This window comes from Martes martes, assembly GCF_963455335.1.
Source record: "Martes martes genome assembly, chromosome: 7".
Taxonomy (NCBI): Eukaryota; Metazoa; Chordata; class Mammalia; order Carnivora; family Mustelidae; genus Martes; species Martes martes.
Window position 1 is genome coordinate 70,283,211 of NC_137894.1, and position 22,407 is coordinate 70,305,617.

The 22,407-nt window shown below is 38.5% G+C and overlaps 1 protein-coding gene across 2 annotated transcripts; it reads right to left on the reverse strand.

Annotated features, from left to right (window-relative positions):
* Positions 1–896: 896 nt before the first annotated feature.
* ARPP19 (cAMP regulated phosphoprotein 19) lies at positions 897–20,865 on the reverse strand. Of its 2 annotated transcripts, XM_080808333.1 has the most exons (4): positions 20,775–20,865; positions 20,511–20,565; positions 8,166–8,288; positions 897–3,413 (listed from the first exon to the last, which is right to left on the reverse strand). In XM_080808333.1, exons 2-4 carry the CDS (start codon positions 20,553–20,555, stop codon positions 3,243–3,245), a joined length of 339 nt encoding a protein of 112 aa, XP_080664459.1. In that variant the 5' UTR covers positions 20,556–20,565; positions 20,775–20,865; the 3' UTR covers positions 897–3,242. The 2 variants fall into 2 exon arrangements, with proteins under 2 accessions (XP_080664459.1, XP_080664460.1); XM_080808334.1 differs by lacking the exon at positions 20,775–20,865 and having other exon boundaries at positions 20,511–20,766.
* Between the last annotated feature and the right edge of the window lie 1,542 nt (positions 20,866–22,407).

The following is a 22,407-nucleotide window of genomic DNA, read 5'->3' on the forward strand; positions in this document are numbered from 1 at the left end:
CAGAAAAACTTACTTTTTGTTGCCACTCAGGTGTACTCTTCCTATAGGCTACCTGCCCCTGGATCACCAAACACCAAATTTACAGCACAATTTAAGTAGAGATTACATTTCAGCTTTGCTAAAACGTCACTGATTCGGATTGAAAAAGAATACACAGCTGATTCAGTACGAAGTATCCATAAATATTTAGAGGTATGGTTTTGTTACATCAAGTAAAAAGCAACTAATTCCAACTTTTGAAGTAAAAACAAATAGAAAGGCCTTACCCGGCCTGCCTTGATGAATAGTTGACTTATTTTTAGGTCAGCAGCACATGAGTATTGAATTAACTTGTAAATAGACTGCAAACATCCTGCTGCCAGTTCATCAAAACAATCCAGTAATTCTTACTATCCCAACATGCCAAGAACTGTAATTGTTTTAGTCAGATGTAGCCTTCAAAAATGAAATGTTTCTCAAAATGCTCTACCAATGTAGGAGCTACTGGACATCAAACAGGTAATTTATTTCAGACTTTAGCCAATTTTCATGAAATATTTGTTACCCTGAACTTCAGTTCACTCCAACATTCATTTATAATAAACAAGACAATTAAAATCAGCCATTTTTCAAACCACAACTCTCAAATTAGAGAAATGAAGAATTAAACTCATCTATTCAACATCTTCATTCAAGCAATGGTGAAACAGTGCAAAAATATGTCTTCAATAAACTGAGACTTGAGGCAGAACAAAAAATAGAAAAATTAAAAACCTCTGTATCCCAAGCACCAATAATGGAGGCTAAGCAATTATACCTAAAAATTCTTATTGACAGGTCTTTCCCTAATGGAAAATCCTGAGATTTTAAGCACTGTGACTTTATAGAAGGCAGGCTGGTTTAATGAGGAAACTTACTTTTAATAAAAAGACAATCAACAGTATTTTATTTTGGGCACTTACTCAGTATTTCACAGATCCTCAACAAGTTTTGAGGTAGGTTAAATATCAGCATTGTATTTTACAAATAAAACTTAAAGGTTATATCACTTGTTGTAAACTACAGCAGGAGTCCTAGCATGGTCAAGAAAAACATGGTCTCTGTGATCTTTTAGATTAATCGTCTTTGATGTGTAAATTTAATGTTGACAGCTTGCAAATATTCACCAAAAAAAGACTAGACATAGAAATTCTACTTTGGGGTATTTCCTAATTCTTAAATGGATCCTATAATGATTATATATATATTGTGGAATCATCTACTTGCTCCCATCACAAATATATTTATATATAACTGATCCTTAAAATTATAAACTACATTATTGATTTCATTGCTTTTCTGCCTTTTGGGGTGGGTGGAACAGGAAGATAATCAGCAAGCCTGTAGAGCACTAGGCAGCCTTTAAGTGCAGGTGCTATGTTCAAGGCACCATTTATAATGATTTGGGGTTACAGGAAAGCAAGTATACAGATGGAGCCAAGATCTAGAAAAGATGCCTGGATCAAACAAGAGGGGAGGCAAGTCAAAGATAAAGAAAAAAATACTATCATCTCCAGTTACTGATCTTCACTGTCATGCTATAGCATTGTATCACCTATGGGAAGGGCTCTTAAAAGAGCAGTAAATGTATCCCACTAAAGTCTGTTAATTAAGATTCTTACTAACTAGATAAACCACAAGTAAAATTAAATTGATTATTAAAGTGACTCTATAGAAGTAAAATATCTAAATATTTTAGTATGAGTATGTTCCACCTACCACATAAATGACTCTAAGTGTCACAAGTATAATTCACTTAGCTTACTTAAAATTATTTACCAGAATTCATCTCAGCCTGACACGGGTTCCTGGGCCAGTCTTCTCAAGTATTTGTTTCAGTATAAAGTTCCTTTTATTTAAACAAGTGTCAAATATTAGTAATAATACAGGATTAAGAGTGGTTAATTAACAACTGAGAAATTATAAGAAAAACATCATTCTGTTATAAAATATAGCATTCAGCAGAGCAAATTTCAAGAGTGAGGATATATACCTATGCTTCTGAACAGATTAAACAGCACAGCAGAGCACGATTTGAGTCAAAGAAGCAAGAAAAAAAGGAGGGAGGGGCCATAGGAGGCAGAGTATCGAAGCCTTTTATTCTAGTGTCCCCAAATTGACTGTGGAAGTAAAAAGTTTCTACATTAAAAAAGTTTATATAAATTACATGAATTGCAATTTTCATAAAAGTCAAAATGAAATGTTCTGCATAGGACAAAAGATATGCCTAAGCAACATATCATATCTGCACAAGGCCACTGAATGTATGGATATTAATAACAAATGAAAAAGCTTAAGTCTATGACAGACTAAGCAAAGATTTGTTTGGTATTCTATAAGCCCAAGATTGTAAACTACTCTTACTATACAAAAGCTCTAATGACATACAGAGTTTTGTGTAGGAACTCTTGTGCTTCTGGTTGGCACATCATCTACTTTTTAATATGTGAAATTAATACAGACATTTGTGAGAGGTTGTGCAAAACTATTGTATTTACAAAAATGGCACAAAAGTGAATTCAACAGTCGATGCACATGCACACTTCATTCACATCTTCAACAAAAGATATTCTAACACTACAGAACTGAGTAAGAATACTAGCTTCAACGGCAGCTGTTAAGCACTAGAGTCACATAAGTTACACGAGAATGGGCAAATATTGCCCAAGTAAAATTCTATTGTTAAAGCTGAAACAGGTTTAAGGCCATTCAAGTTCAAGCACAGAGAAACAAATCTTTCAGAACCCCATCTATTTTTGTTTGAAGAATGTGACCTTCTTTCCAACTTGTGGTCTTAAACTTCTGTTTTACAAAATCCAAAAGGAAAATACAGAAGAAATCAATACAATAAAGGTTATATTAAATAAGAGTAACATACAAAGCTATAATTAAGATGAATTAAAGAAAGCCAAAAGATTACAATTGTAAAACTTGCTTGTTACTTGTTGAATCAGTCCTATACTAGAAGTTAGGTAATATATACAATTATTTTCAAGTAGATTACTTTATGATGCTCTAACATGTTCTCTTTATCAGTGCACTGTTAAAACTAATCAAAACTCTACACACGAATATTCCCTTATAATAGCAGCACACACTACCGCTACCTGCAAAGCTGTCATTCTCAAATGACTTAGTGAATGAAAGGAAATAAAAAGCAGAGAAGTAACATATTAAGGAGAAATAATGGGAATTAGAAGATTCATGCAGTTCAGCTCTTTTAATCAGCCAGCCAGCTTGCTAGCAACAAGGGATGGTTTCCGTTGAGGAAGGTCCTGTGGAGTGGGAATGTGGTCACCAGTGACCTCTGTCTTATCCGGAGCTGCAGTAGGAAGCTGCTTGTTCTTCATTTTTGCTTTAGCCATGTTGTAATCCCCAGAATCAAAATATTTTTGCTACAAGAAAAAAAAATTGAGACTGGATTTAAAACTTACATATGCAACCACACCGATTTAACATGTAGATAAAATAAGTTAATCTAAAAAAATTTAAACAACATTAATATAGATGAAATAGCAAAGCTTTCTTGTACTAGCAGAAAAACCAGACTGAAATTTTTGCTTAAATTATTTTGAAAATAAAAACACTTAATCACCAACTTGCATTTAGAATGTGCCACACTTTCAATTAACCTTGTACTATTAAAACCATTAGAGTTCCTGATATCTAGGATGAACATTTCTGCAAGGATTTAAAATCAGTTATTTGAATTAGAGCAGTTCACTAAAATCAAAAGTAAGGTTAAAATATAAATGCTAGGGGGGCACCTCGGTGGCTTGGTGGGTTAAAACCTCTGCCTTCGGCTAAGGTCACGATCCCAGAGTCCTGGGATCAAGCCCCACGTCGGGCTCTCTGCTCAGCAGGGAGCCTGCTTCCTCCTCTCTCTCTGCCTGCCTCTCTGCCTACTTGTGATCTCTGTCTGTCAAATAAATAAATAAAATCTTTAAAATATATATATAAATGCTAGGGTAACAGAAGAAATAAACTCTTTAGAAATTACCACTTAAACTGTACATCCCTATCCTACACCTGTTTTTCACTTAAGACACTGTATAAGTACAACTATCACTTTTAGTGAAGGGATGAGTAAGTTAATAATGATACCCTTTATCACTGAAATAGAAATTGCAGGGAGAGCTAAAGATCAACCTTAATATAGCTGATCTACATGAGTTACCTGTTTCAGAGTAAAAACAGACAAATCTGCCTGGGTTCTGACTTCCATCTATCATGTTTAACCTACCTTTACTGAGTGCCTCTTAAGGCACCGTGTGAGTCCTGGAAAAGATACAAAGATGCACAACAAAGATTCCAACCATTATACTGTTTTTAGTACATAAGGTGCTGTGAGTGCCCAAAGGAGGGTAACCTAACCTTTCTAGGGTAGGCAGGAGGGGATAATCCAGAAATGAGATGATGGCCTCATGGACAAAAGGTGAAGGGAGAAAAAAAAATTCTCCGAGACTTCAGAGATAGCTCTGTGGTAAATAAAGTAGATGAGAATTCACAGCTTAGTGAAGCCCTCTGGCTTTAGGCCTGATCTGGCTTATCAAAGAATAGTCCCTTGAGGGATGCAACCACTGAGACCTTTTCCCAGGACACTCAATGCTAAGGCTTCCCGACAAATTAACTTTTAAGGTCATTTTTCTCAAAACGGAATCTTTGGGGTGCCTGGGTGGCTCAGTGGACTAGGCGTCTGACTCTTGATTTCGGCTCAGGTCATGATCTAGGGTTGTGAGATGGAGTGCCATGTCAGGCTCTGTGCTCAGTGTAGAGTCTGCTTGGACTTCTCCTTCTCCCCCGATGCATGCTTTCTCTTTCAAATAAATAAATAAGTAAAATCTTAAACAACAACAAAAACTGAATCCTCAAGTTTTTCTGGGGCTTCACAAACTCCACAAATATGAAAAAATATGGGCCAGACTGCTCCTTGATATCCCTCCCAGCTTTAACAGTCTATATGTAACAATATACAACCCACACGGTGAAAAGCCTAAAATGGATGTAATGACATTAACAAGTACAGTAATAAACCCTCCCAAATGAAGAACAAACTGTTTAAAGATACTGAGGTAACTTAAAAACTAAAACCCAAGACCCTGTGATCCAGATATCTTTAAAACAAACAAACAAACAAAAACCCTTTTAAAAAAGTAAGAAATGATACAGCTGAATATAAGACTTCATTTCCCAGGGGCACCTGGGTGGCTCAGTGGGTTAAAACCTCTGCCTTCGGCTCAGCTCATGATCCCAGGGTCCTGGGATTGAGCCCCGCATCAGGCACTCTGCTCAGTGGGGAGCCTGCTTCCTCCTCTCTCTCTGCCTGTGTCTCTGCCTACTTGAGATCTGTCAAATAAATAAATAAAATTAAAAAAAAAAAAGACTTCATTTCCTTAATATGTGGTTATTCATTGACATTTGGTATAACGCAAGATCATTCAAGAGTTCCCTTCTCAAATTCTATATAATTATTTCTTGATTCAAGCAGCATTTTTTCTTTCCCAACTATTTATAATACCGACTACAAGATACAATGTTTATGAATTCTGACTTGAAGATTCTTAAAAAGCCATAAATAGTTGGAACTAGGGAAAAATTACAAAGACAACAGCCCAAACGCTGGAAAAAAGCTTGTCAGAATAAATTATGCTGGAGATCAGCAAAGGAAAAAAGTTTCCTAAACACTCAGTAATCAAATCTAATTAATAATTTAAGAGATGATTACATAATTTATTTCATAACTAAACCACATCAGTCAACCATTTCAAAATTAGACTTGATATAAATACATTCCATATAGCTATATTCGTAACGAACATGTTTCTCATTCTGCTTTTCTATTTATTCCCTACATTACACTATCTCTGTAATAATGCTTTTATTTTTTAAAAAGATTTTATTTATTTGAGAAAGAGAGAGACAGCAACAGACAGAGTGAGAGAGAACGTGAGCAGGGAAGAGAGGGAGAAGCAGGCTCCCCACTGAGCAGGAAGTCTGATGCAGTACTCAATCCCAGGACCCCAGGACCATGACCTGAGCCGGAAGGCAGCCGCTTAACTGACTGAACCACCCAGGTGTCCCTTAGAGGTTTTATGTCTTTATATATTTGGTTTAATTCCTACCTTCCACCCTAGTATTTCAAAGATGTGAACATTATTCTTTCATATAAAACAAAAAAATTCTGTATTTTATCACTTTCAAAAATAAGTTTTTATTTATTTATTTTTAATTTTGTTAGAATTTTTATTAGGTGAGTTTTATTTTTTATTTATTTGGTAACCTCTACCCCCAACATGGGGCTGGAACTCAAGACCTGGAGATCAAGAGTCATGTTCTACTGACTGAGCCAGCCAGGTGCCACACTACCATACTCTCTTGGTATAAAGAAAAAGAGTATATGATTTCACTTACATGTGGAATCTAAAAACATTAAAATCATAGAAACGGCAGAATGTGGTTGCCAGGGCTAAGGGGTGGGGGAAATAGGGAGATACTGGTTAGAAGGCACAAACGTTCAATTATAAGATGAGTAAGTTCCAGGGATCTAATGTACAGTAAGTTGTATACTTGACAATTTCTATGAAGAGTAAAGCTTTAATGTTTTCACCATAACAACAAAATGGTAATTATGTGAGGTAAGGGATGTGTTAACTAACCTTAGTGGTAAGCATTTCATAACATGTATGTGTATCAAATCATCATGGTGTACACCTTAAACTTACACAATGTTTTATATCAATAACATCTCAATAAAGCTGGAAAAAAATATCCTTTTGCAGTTTGATTTGAGAAAATAATCCATATATAACTATAGCCAATACCTATACACATACATATGGACATGTGTTTTTAACCAAACAGCAGATACCAGTATGTTCAAGGTATTTATTAAGGGAAAAACATGATCTGACACCTGATTCAATTAATAAATTCCTTCATCTTTCCCTCTTCTCTGTGTGGTAAAGCATTTATTTAATTTTATTTTATTTTAAAGATTTTATTTATTCATTTGAGAGCAAGAGAGACAGAGAGCGCACACAAGCAGGCAGAGAGGCAGAGGGAGAGGGAGCTGGCTCCCTGCTGAGCTAGCCAGAAGCCCCAGTTGGGGCTCAATCTCAGGACCCGGAGATCATGACCTGACCCAAAGGCAGACGTTTAACTGTCTGAGCCACCCGGGTGTCCATGTGTGGTAAATCATTTAAATGTACTTAAACCAAAGATGGAGTCCTTTAATTTTTTACAAAGTGGTTAGAAAAGAAAACCTAAGGAATGAACAAATAGCATTATCTCAATTCAGATCTTATTATTAAACAATAATGGTTTCCACCACACAAAGAATTGGTAAGTTTTTTGTTTTTTTTTTTTAAAAGATTTTATTTATTTGACAGACAGAGATCACAAGCAGGCAGAGAAGCATGCAGAGAGAGAGGAAGAAGCAGGCTCCCTGCTAAGCAGAAAGCCCGATGCGGGGCTCGATCCCAGGACCCTGGGATCATGACCTGAGCCGAAGGCAGAGGCTTTAACCCACTGAGCCACCCAGGCGCCCCAAGAATTGGTAAGATTTTGAAAAATGTTTTCATTAATATGAACTATTAAAATTACCATGTATAAATTGAATTTAGAGTAACTCTGTTAAAATGTATTATGTAAAGGAAATAATAAGCTCTGCTTTTATAAAAGTGACCATTTCATCCAAATAAAAATAAAAAATATTTTCAGTCTACAGGTAAAAGTTAAAAAAAATATGAGCAGAGGATATATACCAGCTTTTGGAAAGAAGGGGGAAAGGATATATATATACACACACACACGTGGGCAAGTTTCAACCATTATCTACAACATTTTCTTTCTTACAAAGATTAAACTATTAACATTAACATACTAAATCTGGGTGGTGAGTACATGGGTTCTGCTATATTATCTATACTTTCTACATGCTTGGAACAGTTTAAAGTGATGTGCTGTTCATTCTTATCATACATATTTATACAATGAACAATATAAAATATTAGAAAAATTATATCTCTCTCTATACAGCTATATCTGGTAAGGTACAGAGTTACATATACATAGACACGCATTTCATAATTGCAATTACACTGCGTTCACAGGGTTTAAGCATTTGAAGATTACACATGAGAACTTACCCCTTTCTGTAATCGTTTCCTTAAGAAATCTGAACCTCCAGGCTTTTGTCCCAGATGAGGATACCTTGCTTTTAATTTTGCTTCTTCAGCTTTCTCTGGACTAGTCACTTTATCTTCCATTTCCTGAAATAATTTAAAATAAATTACTTGTCTATTATAATCCACTTATTTAAAATAATTCACCTTTTAATATGTGGATCCTGACTTTAGTTGTCGAGTGTCAAATAATGCAGCATCTGACTAAGAAATCAAGCACAGAAGCTTTTAAAACATCTCTGTCTTGTTTTTCAAATGATCCATGTGATAGCTCTATTATAGCTGTGATGCATGTGTACACCCCACACACTGGATAAAAATATCAAGATAACTCAGCTCTGAAGTCTTGCTTGCCATTACTTTCTAGTCATGTATAATACATTTATAGTTAGTCACCTTCCATGGAACTCATCAGCTCCTTGCCTATATTTAGAGAACCATCTTAATACTGTTAAAATACAAAAAAAAAAAAGAAAAAAGATGATCTCCTGTTAATCCAAATTCATGTATGACTGGAAGCTCTGAGATTCTTTAACAGGAATTAACAACAGCTTACTTACCAGCAGATTTTCCCTAACTCAATATAGAAGACCTTGGTACTTTTATTTTTTTTAAAGATTTTATTTCTCTTACGTAATCTCTACACCTAACATGGGGCTCAAGCTCACAGCCCTGAGATCAAGAGTCACATGCTCCACCAACTGAGCCAGGCACCCAGTCTTGTATTTTTAAAGAAAAACATCTTTGTCAGGATCCCAGTCCATTGGGCGGCTGCCTTTGACTCAGGTCATGATCCCAGGATCCTGGGATCAATGATGTCCCACATTGGGCTCCTTTTCAACAGGGAGCCTGCTTCTCTCCCTGCCTCTGCCTGCCACTCTGCCTGCTTGTGCACTTTCTCTCTCTCTGACAGATGAATAAATAAAATCCTTAAAAAAAAAAAGTATTTGTCAACCTTCATATCAGTGTATATTATTCCCTAAAATTCCCCCCATATTTGATGACAAATACTGCTCATGCCAAAGGTCCCATTCTTTAATGTATCAAAATGTATTTTCTGTGGGGCACCTGGGTGGCTCAGTGGGTTAAAGCCTCTGCCTTCGGCTCAGGTCATGGTCCCAGGGTCCTGGGATCGAGCCCCGCATCGGCTCTCTGCTCAGCAGGAAGCCTGCTTCCTCCTCTCTCTCTCTCTGCCTGTTTCTCTGCCTGCTTGTGATCTCTGTCTGTCGCATAAATAAATAAAATCTTTAGAAAAAAAAATGTATTTTCTGACCTAATGACTGTCAGTATTTTAAGACTATTCAATTTTCCCTTTAAAAGATCTTATATATTTGAGAGCGAGCAAGCGAGGAGTGGTAAGAGGCAAAGGAGGAGTGGTAAGAGGCAAAGGCAGACTCCCCCTCCCTACTTAACAGAGAGCCTGACACAGGGCCAGTCCTAGGACCCTGAGATCATGACCTGAGCTGGTCAGGCACTTAACCAACTGAGCCACCCAGGTGCTTTTTTTTTTTTATTTTTTAAGATTTTATTTATTTATTTGTCAGAGTGAGCACAGACAGACAGAGTGGCAGGCAGAGGCAGAGGGAGAAGCAGGCTCCCTGCTGAGCAAGGAGCCCAATGTGGGACTCGATCCCAGGATGCTGGGATCATGACCTGAGCCGAATACAGCGGCTCAACTAACTGAGCCACCCAGGTGTCCCTTTTTTTTTTTTTTTTAAAGAAAGCTCTACAACCAACATGGGGCTCAAACTCATTACTCCAAGATTAAGAGTTGCATGCTCTTCCAACTGAACCAGCCAGGTGCCTCTAAGCCTATCACTTTTTTTTTTTTTTTTGAAAAGCATAACATTTACTTAATACAAATTTTATGCCATACAAGAGGCTTCGTAAGGCTGAAGACCAAAGATATGGTTAAACCTGATTTTTATATTAGGTTTAATCAAAAGTACAGAGAAAATGAAAAAACAACAACAACAGGACAAAAAGGAATATGAGATGAAAGTGGTAAATGGAAGAAAACACCAGTGTCCCTCTCTCTCGGATTATAGGGGAAGGCAGCACCTCTCATTTGAGGATCTTATGACCCGCTTCAGGGGAAGGTCAAGAAGTCCTTCCTGCATATACCAGTTCTCAAATTCCTTTAGCTTATAATATCCAAAATCATAAGCTGCCATATTTTGGGGTAGCATGTCCTAAACCCTGTCATTCCCCCAACTGAAACTTTCCCAAGAAGTTTCACAGTCCAAAAACTGAGTTATCCCATAACACACTGAATCCGTCTCAGTCCTGGGAATAAGTCAGTCCTTTCAAAAGTCATGTCTTATTTCAGGACATGGTGGTATACCTCCTACATTAGGTCTCTATACAGTATGATTGCTCATACCACTGGCATTTAAGAAGGGACTTTTTTCTTGCATTGACTTTTGTCAGTTTTCCCAAGATCCCATCTATAGACTCTGGAGTGACTGCAGTGTCCTAACCATCCTTTTATGGTCAACAGAAACTATTTGAAACTTTGAAAAAGGTCCTGTCTCTTCCCCTTATTCTTTCTCCTCTTCTCAACTCCTCTATATAACCTCTTCCAAATGTATCTGGTACCCGCCTGCAGATTAGGGCAGCAGGACCGAAAGGAGGAATCCACTCAAGCCTACTGACTTTTAACACCAGTTTTGATACAGTCTACTTTCTTTCCAAGAGCCATATTTTATAGGGGAACAGTGTTTATCACTTTATGGTAAGTACTGAAGAAGAATGAATCAAGAAAAACAAAGTTTCCCTGATAGACAATGCTGGGCAATGGCAAAAGGCACCTTCCAGCTAATGGACTCATTTCTGCATACCAGCTAGGCAAAATCACATACCTCTGCATATCTCAATTTTTCCAGATTATTTATGAATGTCAAAAATGAATGATTATCCATAAATGCCAAGCCTCCTGTTCCTGTACAGCCAGCAAATCATTTATGCCCAAAATGACTTATGATTTTTGGATGCATTTTCCTTAAAATTATATTCATACACGCTTTATAATCAGCTCTGTTCAGCTTATACGTTGTCAATATTTCCTTCATCTTGACTAGCTTCCTCATGTGTTAGTACATCTTCTCATTTTCAGTCTTGCAGTATTTTGAGATTAAAGCTGCTGCTACTGTCAAACATACTTTTTCTATGGGGCTTCCTTTGTATGGATGCTCCCTTTGGCTCCAAGTGTTCTACCTTCCTTTTATGCTACAGTTTCATGCATCTATTTATATTTTCAGTCTCTTTAACTGGTCACATCACTCACTTGATATACACAAAATTCAACTACGTGTGTTCAGCCAGAGACAGAGACTCTAAATAGTATCAGTGATTCTGCCAGTCATTCCATTCAAGAAGAGTATGCCCCAGAGAGAGCTCAAGTGTAAGGTGTGTGATGCAAACCTGCTATTCCCATGATGATCTCAATCCTGGGTTCCTTTCAGAATTTAAGAATTTCAGAATCAATGTTTTGTTTATCACTCTAGTATTTTAAAACTCAGCCCCTACAATACAGAAGCTGTCAATTAACAGAAGAATCAGCCCAGACATCTGTTCAACCACTAGATTAAAAAAGTGACTACTCATCCTATTGAGAATTGATGGAACTGTCTCCACTATGATTATGACTTCACCGGGGTTTTTCAAGGGTGATTTTAGTTATATGCGATTCCCGCCTTACTAACTTTAGAATCTAACCACTATATAAGGTAGGACTATACTGTATTCATCACAAACACTAAAGAAATATAAATTTAAGATTACCAGTTTATTGCAGAAAGATGGGCTGGAATTTCTCTTCAGTGGCTCAGCCGTCACTGTAGGCATCTCCTATAGGTGCAGCTGTACTGACAATAGTGCTACTTAGGGGAACTGGGAGAAAGAACCTATTCTTGGGTTCCCCTATACAGTTGTTTTTTAAACTGGTTAGCATTAAATTTGGATGTTAGTTGAAAAGGACATAACTTGATCATAGCCTTTGAGTCCTCACACATTCTAATTAAAGGGTGTTAACAAAGTCCTCTACATTTCCACTAAAAACCATCCAGCTTTCTTGGGCTCTCCACTTCCTTTGTTTGAGTTGAATTATCAGTTCTCTATTTGTAAGAGAAATTCCGTAAAGTTTCTGGTATAGAGGTAGCAACTTTCCCTAATTTCTAGTGTTTCTGCAGTTTTCCTTCACAGGAGAAGGCAAGAAAGTTGTATACAATATAACACTGTACCTGGCATTCCCTTATTTTCTAAATAAGGAATATATTCACGTATATATTTATATAATATTAAGCACGTTCAATAAAATCAAAATAGTTTACTATAAAAAATGTTTTGGGCAACAGCATCTACAGAAAAAAAATACCATTTAGGTTTAGAATGGATTTATAGTATGTCCTAGATAAACAATTAATTCTTTAACTTTCTGGCCAAATACATAGCACAAGAACAAGTGTCTCAGAATTTCAGCTGCATTTAACACCAAAAGGGGGAAAAATACGACCAAAGCTACATTTTAAAAACATAGTTCATACCATAAAGACATCTAGGATACTTTTCATGGATCACACAGAAACATTCTTAACTTTTTGGAAATGTAGAGTTATGGGACCTTACTGATAAGGAAGTTGAAATGCCTGGGCTTTGTAGTATTAAGTATAAAAAATACGTCAGGTGGCAGACTATGTCTACTGGCATTCAGCTCACACTTAACCCCCCCCTTTTTTTAAAGATTTTATTTATTTACTTGACAGAGAGAGAGATCACAAGTAGGCAGAGAGGCCAGCAGAAAAGGGGAAGCAGGCTCCCCGCTGAGCACAGAGCCTAATACAGGGCACGATCCTTCAGCTCAGGTTGTGATCCCAGGACCCTGAGATCACAACCTGAGCTGAGGGCAGAGGATTAACCCAGTGAGCCACCCAGGCGCCCCCACACTTACCCTTCTTTAAAACAATCCCCTAAATCACCAGTTAGAAGCCTGAAGCTACATTACCCAGCTGAATTCCTACTAGGTTCTCCCAATGACACCTACACCTGATTAAAAGGCAGGGGAGAAAGAATTCACTCTTCCTGGTGATGGGCCACCAACAATGTGAAGATGAGCAGTAGCCCAGGAGTTCCTGCAGAGGGACATCAAGCTGATAATCAGGTGCTACTGAAGCTGCCACATGAGAGTATACATAGAGGATGCTGGGCTCAGAATAGTGCTCACTTGTGCAGAGTCAACAGCTTTCTGCAATTCCTCCCCTCAAGAAACATCATCATCTTCCCTCTTTATTCCTTCACCCTTCCTCTAATAATTTGTATCCTAATTCCCTACATCACATCCCTTTCTGTTTTAAATACCCAAAGTGGTTTTGATAATATTACATAAAATAAGCAATTCATCCCTATGGTCATGTTAAAAAAATGCAAAAGGGCACATAAAATTTGGTGATTCCCTGTTTCTGGACATCCTCTAAAGTACTTCCTAAACATTTATTTTGGCTAGAATGAAAATAAATCTTGAAAAAGGCTAGAGATTTAGGAAGTAATAGCAAAAAAATTGGCATACATTCATGTATACTGACAAGTCACTTTAGTAACTTCCCCCCAACTTTGTGGAGATATAATTGACACATTACCTTTTCAAATTTCAATGTCTTAATGTATCAGGTTAAAAACAAAACAAAAGGGGAGCCTGGTTGGCTCAGTTGGTAGAGCATGTGACTCTTGATCTGAGGGTTGTGGGTTCAAGCCCCATGATGGGTGTAGAGATTACTTAAAAATAAAATCTTAAAAAAAAAAAGCCTCAAAATATATAAAGCAAAAATTGACAATTATAGTAACAACTGACACGTCTATCAGCAGAGGAGATTTTAACACACCTTCCTCAGTAACTGACAGGTGAAAAAGAAAAAGCAGTCAAGATACCAGATTTTGCTTCTGTACCCAATAGCTAGGAAATATGTGTTCTTCTCAAGCACAAATAGAAAAACTGACAAAGTACTAGGCTATAAAGCAAGTCTAAACCATTTTCATCCAGATCACCATCTATGACTATAATTCATAAAATTAAAAGTCAGTAATAAAAAAATTTATATAGCCCTACTATTTGGAAATTAAAATACATTACTAAGGGGCACCTGGGTGGCTTAGTGGGTTAAACCTCTGCCTTCGCTCAGGTCATGATCCCAGGGTCCTGGGATGGAGCCCCACATCAGGCTCTCTGCTCAGCAGGGAGCCTGCTTCCCCCTCTCTGCCTGCCTCTCTGCCTGTGATCTCTGTCAAATAAACAAATAAAATACTTAAAAAACATACATTACTAAAATACCTTAACTCATTAAAACTGCAAAGTGTATAAACTTTAAAAAGCACATTAAAGAAATAACTGATGGTTAAAAAAATAATGGGAACTAAAAAAACCACAGGGAACTCACTGATAATAAAAATTCTGTACTAACCAAACTTGTGGAGGATACAACAAAGGTCTCTAAAAGGGCTTATATTTAAAGAAAAAACGAAAATCCAATGAGCTATGTATCCAACTACAGAAAACAAAGAAGGGAACCCAAACAGAATAGGAGAAAATAAAAAGCAGAAATTAATGAGATTTAAAAAAAGATACAATAGAGAGGATCAACAAAACAGGGGAATGATAGGCTTAATCAAGAAATATTTTTAAAAATTCAAATATGTTTTCAAAATTTTATCCTCCAAGAAACTTTCATGTCATACAGCAATTTTACTACTTTATAGAACAGATGCCAGTATGTGAGTGGATTCACTCACCTAAGTGGTTTCTATGCTGATAATACCTTCGGTGGGGAGAAGTTCAGAAGGACCATTAGATTTCTGGAACATTTACTCTAGCTACAAACCAGGAAACCAGAAACCCAGGATTATCGTAACAAAGATATAGGCTTATCATGTACCAAAAAATTACCTAAAAACAATATTTTAAATGAGGGTTATCCTCGACAAGTACATAAATTTATCTTCACTGTATACGCTATATCTAGCACACAGCCTAATATTGTTAGGCACCTGAATTTTTGTGAACTAGTCTATTGAAATACATTAGATACCCTTTTTGTAAGTAGGCAGGGCATAAAGTATAAAAACATACAGAGAAAAGAACATTGAGTTAGGGATTATGTAGACTGCCACGGACTGCTAATAAATCTGAATGATTGATACCACTTTATAGCCTTCAGCAACATTACACAGCAAGATCAGCAATAAAAATCTGATCACTCTAAGCAAGTTCTCTAACTGCTCAGCAATATGTTCACTGATGTACTGACTGATGAATAAATAGAAAAGATTAATGAAAGCCAACAAATCCTCCGGGATATTGCCAAGAAAGTATCAGTACTGTTATCAACCTCTAGGGAAAAATACTGTGGTCCAATTAAGTCCTTACTACTTGCACATTGCCTGGCATTTAACAGGCATTCAATAAAAACCTACTGAATGAACACAGTGTACTCCAATTGTTTCACTAAAACTAAGAAACTTTGTAACACCTGACAGTTTCACCATCATCTTATCTTTGGTGCTCGCTTAGGCAGCACATATACTAAAATTGGAACGATACAGAGAAGATTAGCATGGCCCCTGTGCAAGCATCATCTTATCTTTGAAACATTTCATGTTATAGTAGCACAGGTTCAGGATTAAAAATCTAACAACAGAGACAAGCCTAAAACACTGTTGTATGTACACTTGCTAAGATAGCAAAGAGATAGGTTTTAAACTTTTCTGAGGTTTGCCTCTAGATTGCTAAGAATCAAGGGTTGCACACAAAGCAGACCAGCAGGTTGTAATTTAAAAATTAAAAATTAAAAATACGAGTTTTTGGGGTACCTGGGTGGCTCAGTGGGTTAAAGCCTCTGCTTTCGGCTCAGGTCATGATCCCAGGGTCCTGGGATTGAGCCCCGCATCAGGCTCTCTGCTCAGCGGGCAGCCTGCTTCCTCCTCTCTCTGCCTGCCTCTCTGCCTACTTGTGATCTTTGTTCAATAAATAAAATCTTTAAAAAAAGCCTCTGCCTTTGGCTTGGGTCGTGATCTCAGGGTCCTGGGATCAAGTCCCACATCGGGCTCTCTGCTCAGCAGGGAGCCTACTTCCCCCCACACACCCCGCCATCTCTCTGCCTGCCTCACTACCTACTTGTGATCTCTCTCTGTTTAAAAAAAAAAAAAAAAAAAAAGTTTTTTAGTTTAGCTTGAGTTTTGTTGTTGGTTTTTTTTTTAAGATTTTATTTATTTATTTCACAGACAGAAATCACAAGTAGACAGAGTGATGGGAGGAAGCCGACTCCCTGCTGAGCAGAGAGCCCTATGCGGGGCTCGATTCCAGGACCCTGGGATCACAACCTGAGCTGAAGGCAGAGGCTTTAACCCACTGTGCCACGCAGGCATCCCAGCTTGAGTTTTTTAGTTACCAAACGAAGTGTTAAGATAGACCCAGAAAATGCCAGTGTTAATGCCAATTCCTTAAAAACTGGGAAAATAGGAAAGCAATTTGTATCCACTCTTTAATGGTAACATGGAAGTAATTTATGCAACATTTCTCTTCCTTTTCTTCTACCTGCAAAAGCACCAAGCATTACCTTTTATTTATTTATTTATTTTTTACAGATTTTATTTATTTATTTGTCAGAGAGCAAGCAAGGGAGCACAAGCAAGGGGAGTGGCAGAAGAGGGAGACGCAGGCTCCCCGCTGAGCAAAGAGCCCATGTGGGACTTGATTCCAGGACTCTGGGGATCATGACCTGAGCCAAAGGTAGATGCTTAACCGACTGAGCCACCCAGGTGTCCCAGCCAAACATTATCTTTTAAACTGACAAAACAAAAGGGGGTGCCTGAGTGGCTCAGTTGTTAAGCTTCTGCCTTAGGCTCAGGTCGTGATCCCAGGGTCCTGGGATCAAGTCCCACATGGGCTCCTTGCTCAGTAGGAGGCCTGCTTGTGTTCCCTCTCTCGCTGAAATAAATAAATAAATCTTAAAAAAAAAAAAAAAAGGAAAGAAACTGACAAAAATATTTTAATTGAGAGCTCTACTTGAGTTAGCTTCCTCCAAAACACCTAACTTAATTTGATGACTCTTGTAATAAAATCTCTAGAAAACCTGCTATTGAGATCTTTTATAAAAAACTTAAAGACCATAGTATATAATATATATATATGTGTGTACACACACACGCACACACACTCTCCTCTACTTTCATTCAGATTTCTTAAGTGGGTTTAAACAAAGGCTTTTATATGACTATAGTCTATCTCTCCCCTTTTTAAATTGCAGTACAAACATTGTCATCTGTACTGATAAAGTACTTTGACAATGGTTTCAACTGAAAATTTCTGAGAATATTCATTCAACCAACATTTTCTGAAAAATGAAATGAATGGAATGAATCAGGTAAGACAGATACTATGGGAGAAAAAATAAAGGAGGGTCCCTGCTTAAGACGCTCACAATGAAAACAGAATTACATGTTTTAAGTCTCCACATGCCTCTTCTCACCAGAGGACAAGAGCGCATACCAGTTGACTGCGCTTAGTGTTATTCAAAGTGGAATTCACAGGTGACAGATCTAAGAGGTCTCTGCTAAATTTTTTTAATATTTTGTTTTCACTTCAGTGATAATCTAGAAGAAAAAATATATAACCATACACTAGCACATCTGAATTGCCATCTCATATCTAAGTGCTACATGAGTTTCATCTGAGCTTTCATTTATGATGAGACTAAGCAGTACTCTGTCAAGATGAAAAAAGAACAGAGCTGAATTTAAAATGTAATTTTTCTAACCTGAGGGTTAAATGATCACACAGATTAGTCTTTAAAAAGGAGAACCGAGTATCATATGACCAGGGGAGCATTAACTTGCCATACTCAAAGAGTTCCTGCACTTTAAGAATTGCTACCACATTCCCAATACATTGGAAGTTTCCTTTCAGCAAAATACTATGCCACAATGAATTAATAATTTACAAAAATTTTGTCTGTACTTAATTGTTTTAATTTAAAAAAAATTTAAAGTAATTTCTACGTCCAGTGTGGGGCTCCAAATCACGACCCCGAGATCAAAGGCTACATTCTCCACCAACTGAGTCTTTCAGATGCCAACTTTAATTTTAAAGGAATGTTAAAGAGACAGATGTTTATACTTATTTTCATGTTTTACATATTTAATTAATATCCCAATAAAAACCAGTGGTCTATACAGTTTTCTTCGCGTAACAAGGAGCACTCAGAGAAACAGTGACTTAGCTTTTACTCCATACAGGCTCATCTCTTTATCTTAATTTTTCAGAGGCAATAGGCTAATATGTCATAAAACTAAAAAAGTATTTTAGCTGAATACTTTGACTTTAATTGAAAGGTCAACTGGGTACCTAGAGAACAATCCAATTTTTTAGGTCATCTAACTATTCTTCCAAGTGGAAGAAACAGGTGATTTGGCCCATATGAACACAGAAGTGACTCTGCACATTCTCCTCATGTTTAGGGATGGTATCCATGCTACCGGCACTTAACATCTACAGCCAATCCCTAATTCAAGAAGGGACACTACATTACCCACACACTTTGGTATTAATGACAGCAGCCCTAAAACCAAAGGACTTGAATTAAATTTTTAATGTAGATATTCATGAAGAAAAAACATTCAAGACATGTTTAATACTGTCAGGGACAGAATATTAGGCTGTTCCAAGTAAAAGCATTTACACTATAGAAATCAACACTTTACACTCTGGCAGCACACTAACAAATCTCATAAAAGAAAATTACATAGCACACTACTGTACATGAGAGGTCAAAACTGAGGTTGATTTCAGTGTTTAGAACAAGACAGCACAGACAGTTTGTATTTTTTTTCTGAGTTCTGAAATCCCAACCAATTATGAACAGCACGATAAATATTTTTCAGTTAATAACATTTCTTGTTACAGTTAAGACTGTAATCTTTCAGCTATATATATATTTTTTTTGCGTGAAAGAAGAGATACATATTTTTTTTGCCATGTTTTGTTAAGTGTAAAAAATTTCCAACATAATTTTCATTGGAATATTTCTGAACAACATCGTAACCTGGCCTATTACTTATGGTATTATTTTCTTTTTAAAAAATATTTACAATATAACAAAACCATCCAACTGAAGAAAAATTAGTATGATTAAGAACATACTGCATGGGTTTAGAACACTAATACACTAAATCAAATTTCCAACCTGATTAGGATCATGGGTGTAACATTAAGCAGAAGCCCTTACAAAGTCCAAGCATTAGGCCAAATCTTTTTATGATAACGCCCTCTGATTTTTCAAGAAAAAGTGCTGGTAACTTTCCATAAACAATTTAAGAAACAAGATATCATGGGCCTTTGCAGGCCGGCTACAAGTACCTAGGAGGGTAGGGCAGCAGAAATAATGACAGTGGAAGAGGTTAAGAACTAGCATAGATAAAAAAGAAAGGCTTAATATTCATAATTTGAATTATACTGATTTGTGGCATATTTTCCTTCAATATTGCAAGTGAGTTTACAAAACATTCCTGTTTCTACGAAAATCCAGACCAACCCAGTTGGTAAGAATCTTTTAAAATCCAAGCTTTTGATTTTCAGTCCCGTGCCACATGCAGATGCCAGTGGCTCACATTTCTGCGCAGAGCCGGCGCCAAATCTTTGTTACCTACCTCCTTTAAGCCTCACAACAACCACAGGAAGTACGATTATTCTTACTTTACCGATGAAACTGAAAACTAACGAGCTGAGCAACCGATCAAGGTTACAAGGCCGACAAAGACTGGAACTAAAATGCCCGCCCGGGTCTACCTCACCGTCCCAACACGAGACGCCGCCTTACGAGTTAAAAGCATGCAGACAATACCAGCAGTTGGAGAGTTAGTTCTCCCAGGGAGAAATAAAACTTCCTACGCAAAGTGAAGCTCACGGAGAAACTTGGGTTCCACGCCCAGAAACTGCTCGTCTGTGTAGTCGCGCCTAAGAAAAACCGCGACACACCGAAGCGCTAGGAGAGGCTGGCCTCAGCGAGGACGTGGCCAGTGTTCAAACTTCCACCACACTGGCGCAGGTACCACAGCTCCCGTGGGCAGCCGACGTGGGAGAGAGCACAGCCGGGCAGGCCGAGGAGCACCGACTCCTCCCGCTCTCCGCACCTGGCGCCCCGAGCCCACTCCGGACGCTCCTCCCGCACGCGGCGGGAGCAGGCCGCCCGGCAGGCCCAGCCCCGGGCAACCTCGCCTCTGGGCCTCCCGAGCCGCCGGCGCCGCTCCCCGTGCACACTCACTCACCTTCTGCTCCTCCGCGGAGGCTGCCTCAGGGACTTCCGCGGACATACTGCTCCCTCTGCAACGAGATGCCGGGAGAAGATGCGATTTCCGGGTGGCCGAGGCCGCCCGGCCGCCGCACCGCCTCAGGCCCGCCCGTCCCCGCTCTCCGAGCTCCCGCGAAAATGGCCGCCGCCTTATGACGACACGGAGCCTCGCCGCGCTCGGCAGCCCGCGACTGCGACCTGCCCGGGCCGGCCGCCCCTCCCGCGCCGCGCCCCTACCTACCTGACCCCTCTCCTCCGGCTCTGCGACGCCGAAGCACTTCCTCTCTTCCTTCAAAGGTCGCGGCTCGCGCCTCACCTCACATCCGTCGGGCCCGATGCTTCCTGGGAATTGTAGTTTATAAGTGGAGCCACCACTCCCCACCCTTTTCGGCCTGTTGCAGAAGCTTTGTTATTTCGACTTTTCCGGACTCGCCCGCTCCGACTCTCTTACTCGCTCTCCGCACTGTAGCCATGCGTATTTTCTTTTGGGCGCTCCAGAGCTCTGTGCTGCTTTCTTTCACAAGTCTCTCCCCGCTCCGCTTTGCCTACTTAACCATATTCATCCTTCACATCCCCCCTTCTGCGTCATCGCCTCGTGCTTTTTCCGAGCCAACACGAGGTCGGGTCACATCTCTGTATAGCTCCCCAGCAACACACACTGTATCATTAGACATTAATTGTTATGATTACTCTATTGATGTCACTTTTCCTGCTCAGAGAAGTCGCATCAGGGCAGGGACCTCGTCCACAGTTGCTCATATTTTACTCCCAGAGCCCAGCATGTCCTAGATGTTCAATAAATATCTAATGAAGGATTTAAAATTACATTTATTTGTCTACTCCCGGGAGTCCACTCCCACAACTTTACTGAAACCCCTGGCACCAAACTCATCCATGACTTTCTTAATTACCGTATCTGTTGACTTTACCTTTAATCCTCATTCTAATTGACATCTGAATAGCTACCGGCAATACTATACAGGGTCATTCCCGTGAAGTGTCTCTCAGAAACCTGGAAATCAGGTTGCCATCTAAGAGTTAAACTAGTAGACAGCAACAGATAATGAATGCAATTCTGCGGGAGTTTGGAAACCATTAAAACGTTCAGAGTTTCCTAGGAAGAATCTCACACAGGGAGAATTGCACTGGGATTGCAACCGGAGAAACAAAATCTTATACTGCAGTCTTTTCAGAGAAAAGAAGGAAGATGTTTGTCAGGCAAGCAAGTACTTAGAACACAAGAGTTTAAGACGCCAGCTCTTTGAGGAAGATATCCTTTGAGAGTGTTTTGAGCTGGGCCAACTGAGAAACTTCTTAAGATCAACTATTGGTTCTCATTCCATAATTGCAAAGTAACTTACTGAAAATTTGCCTTTCTTTCCTACAGAGCTATAGGAAGAAAGGATAATGCACTAGTTAAGCTAAGTGAAGCATCCAACAGTTGTATTTTCATTAATAAATTAGCATTCTGGAATATATCTTGTATCAATGTATTTGTGAGCTTGAGTTAAAATCTGAGACCACATATATAAAAAAAGAAGTATGTGGGATCTTGGATAAAGAGATTCTCTTTCTGAAAGATAGTGACACACACATGAGGGCAAGTTTGGATTTCTGGGAGGCAGACTTTGGTCAATGGGAAATTTACAAAGGTCAGTGCCACATTGTGGAGAACTGAGAAGCCATCCTTCCCCAGGTATCACTCTTTGGCATCCTTAACCATGTACCTTAATGTTTAAAATCACACTCTGATCAACAACAACCTCTAGGATACTACTCTTTTATTCTCTTCTACTTCTCTGGCCATTCCTTCTTAATCTCCTTTGTTGAGTCTTTACCTTTCTCTTAATTGGAGGATTCTAACAGTTCTGTCC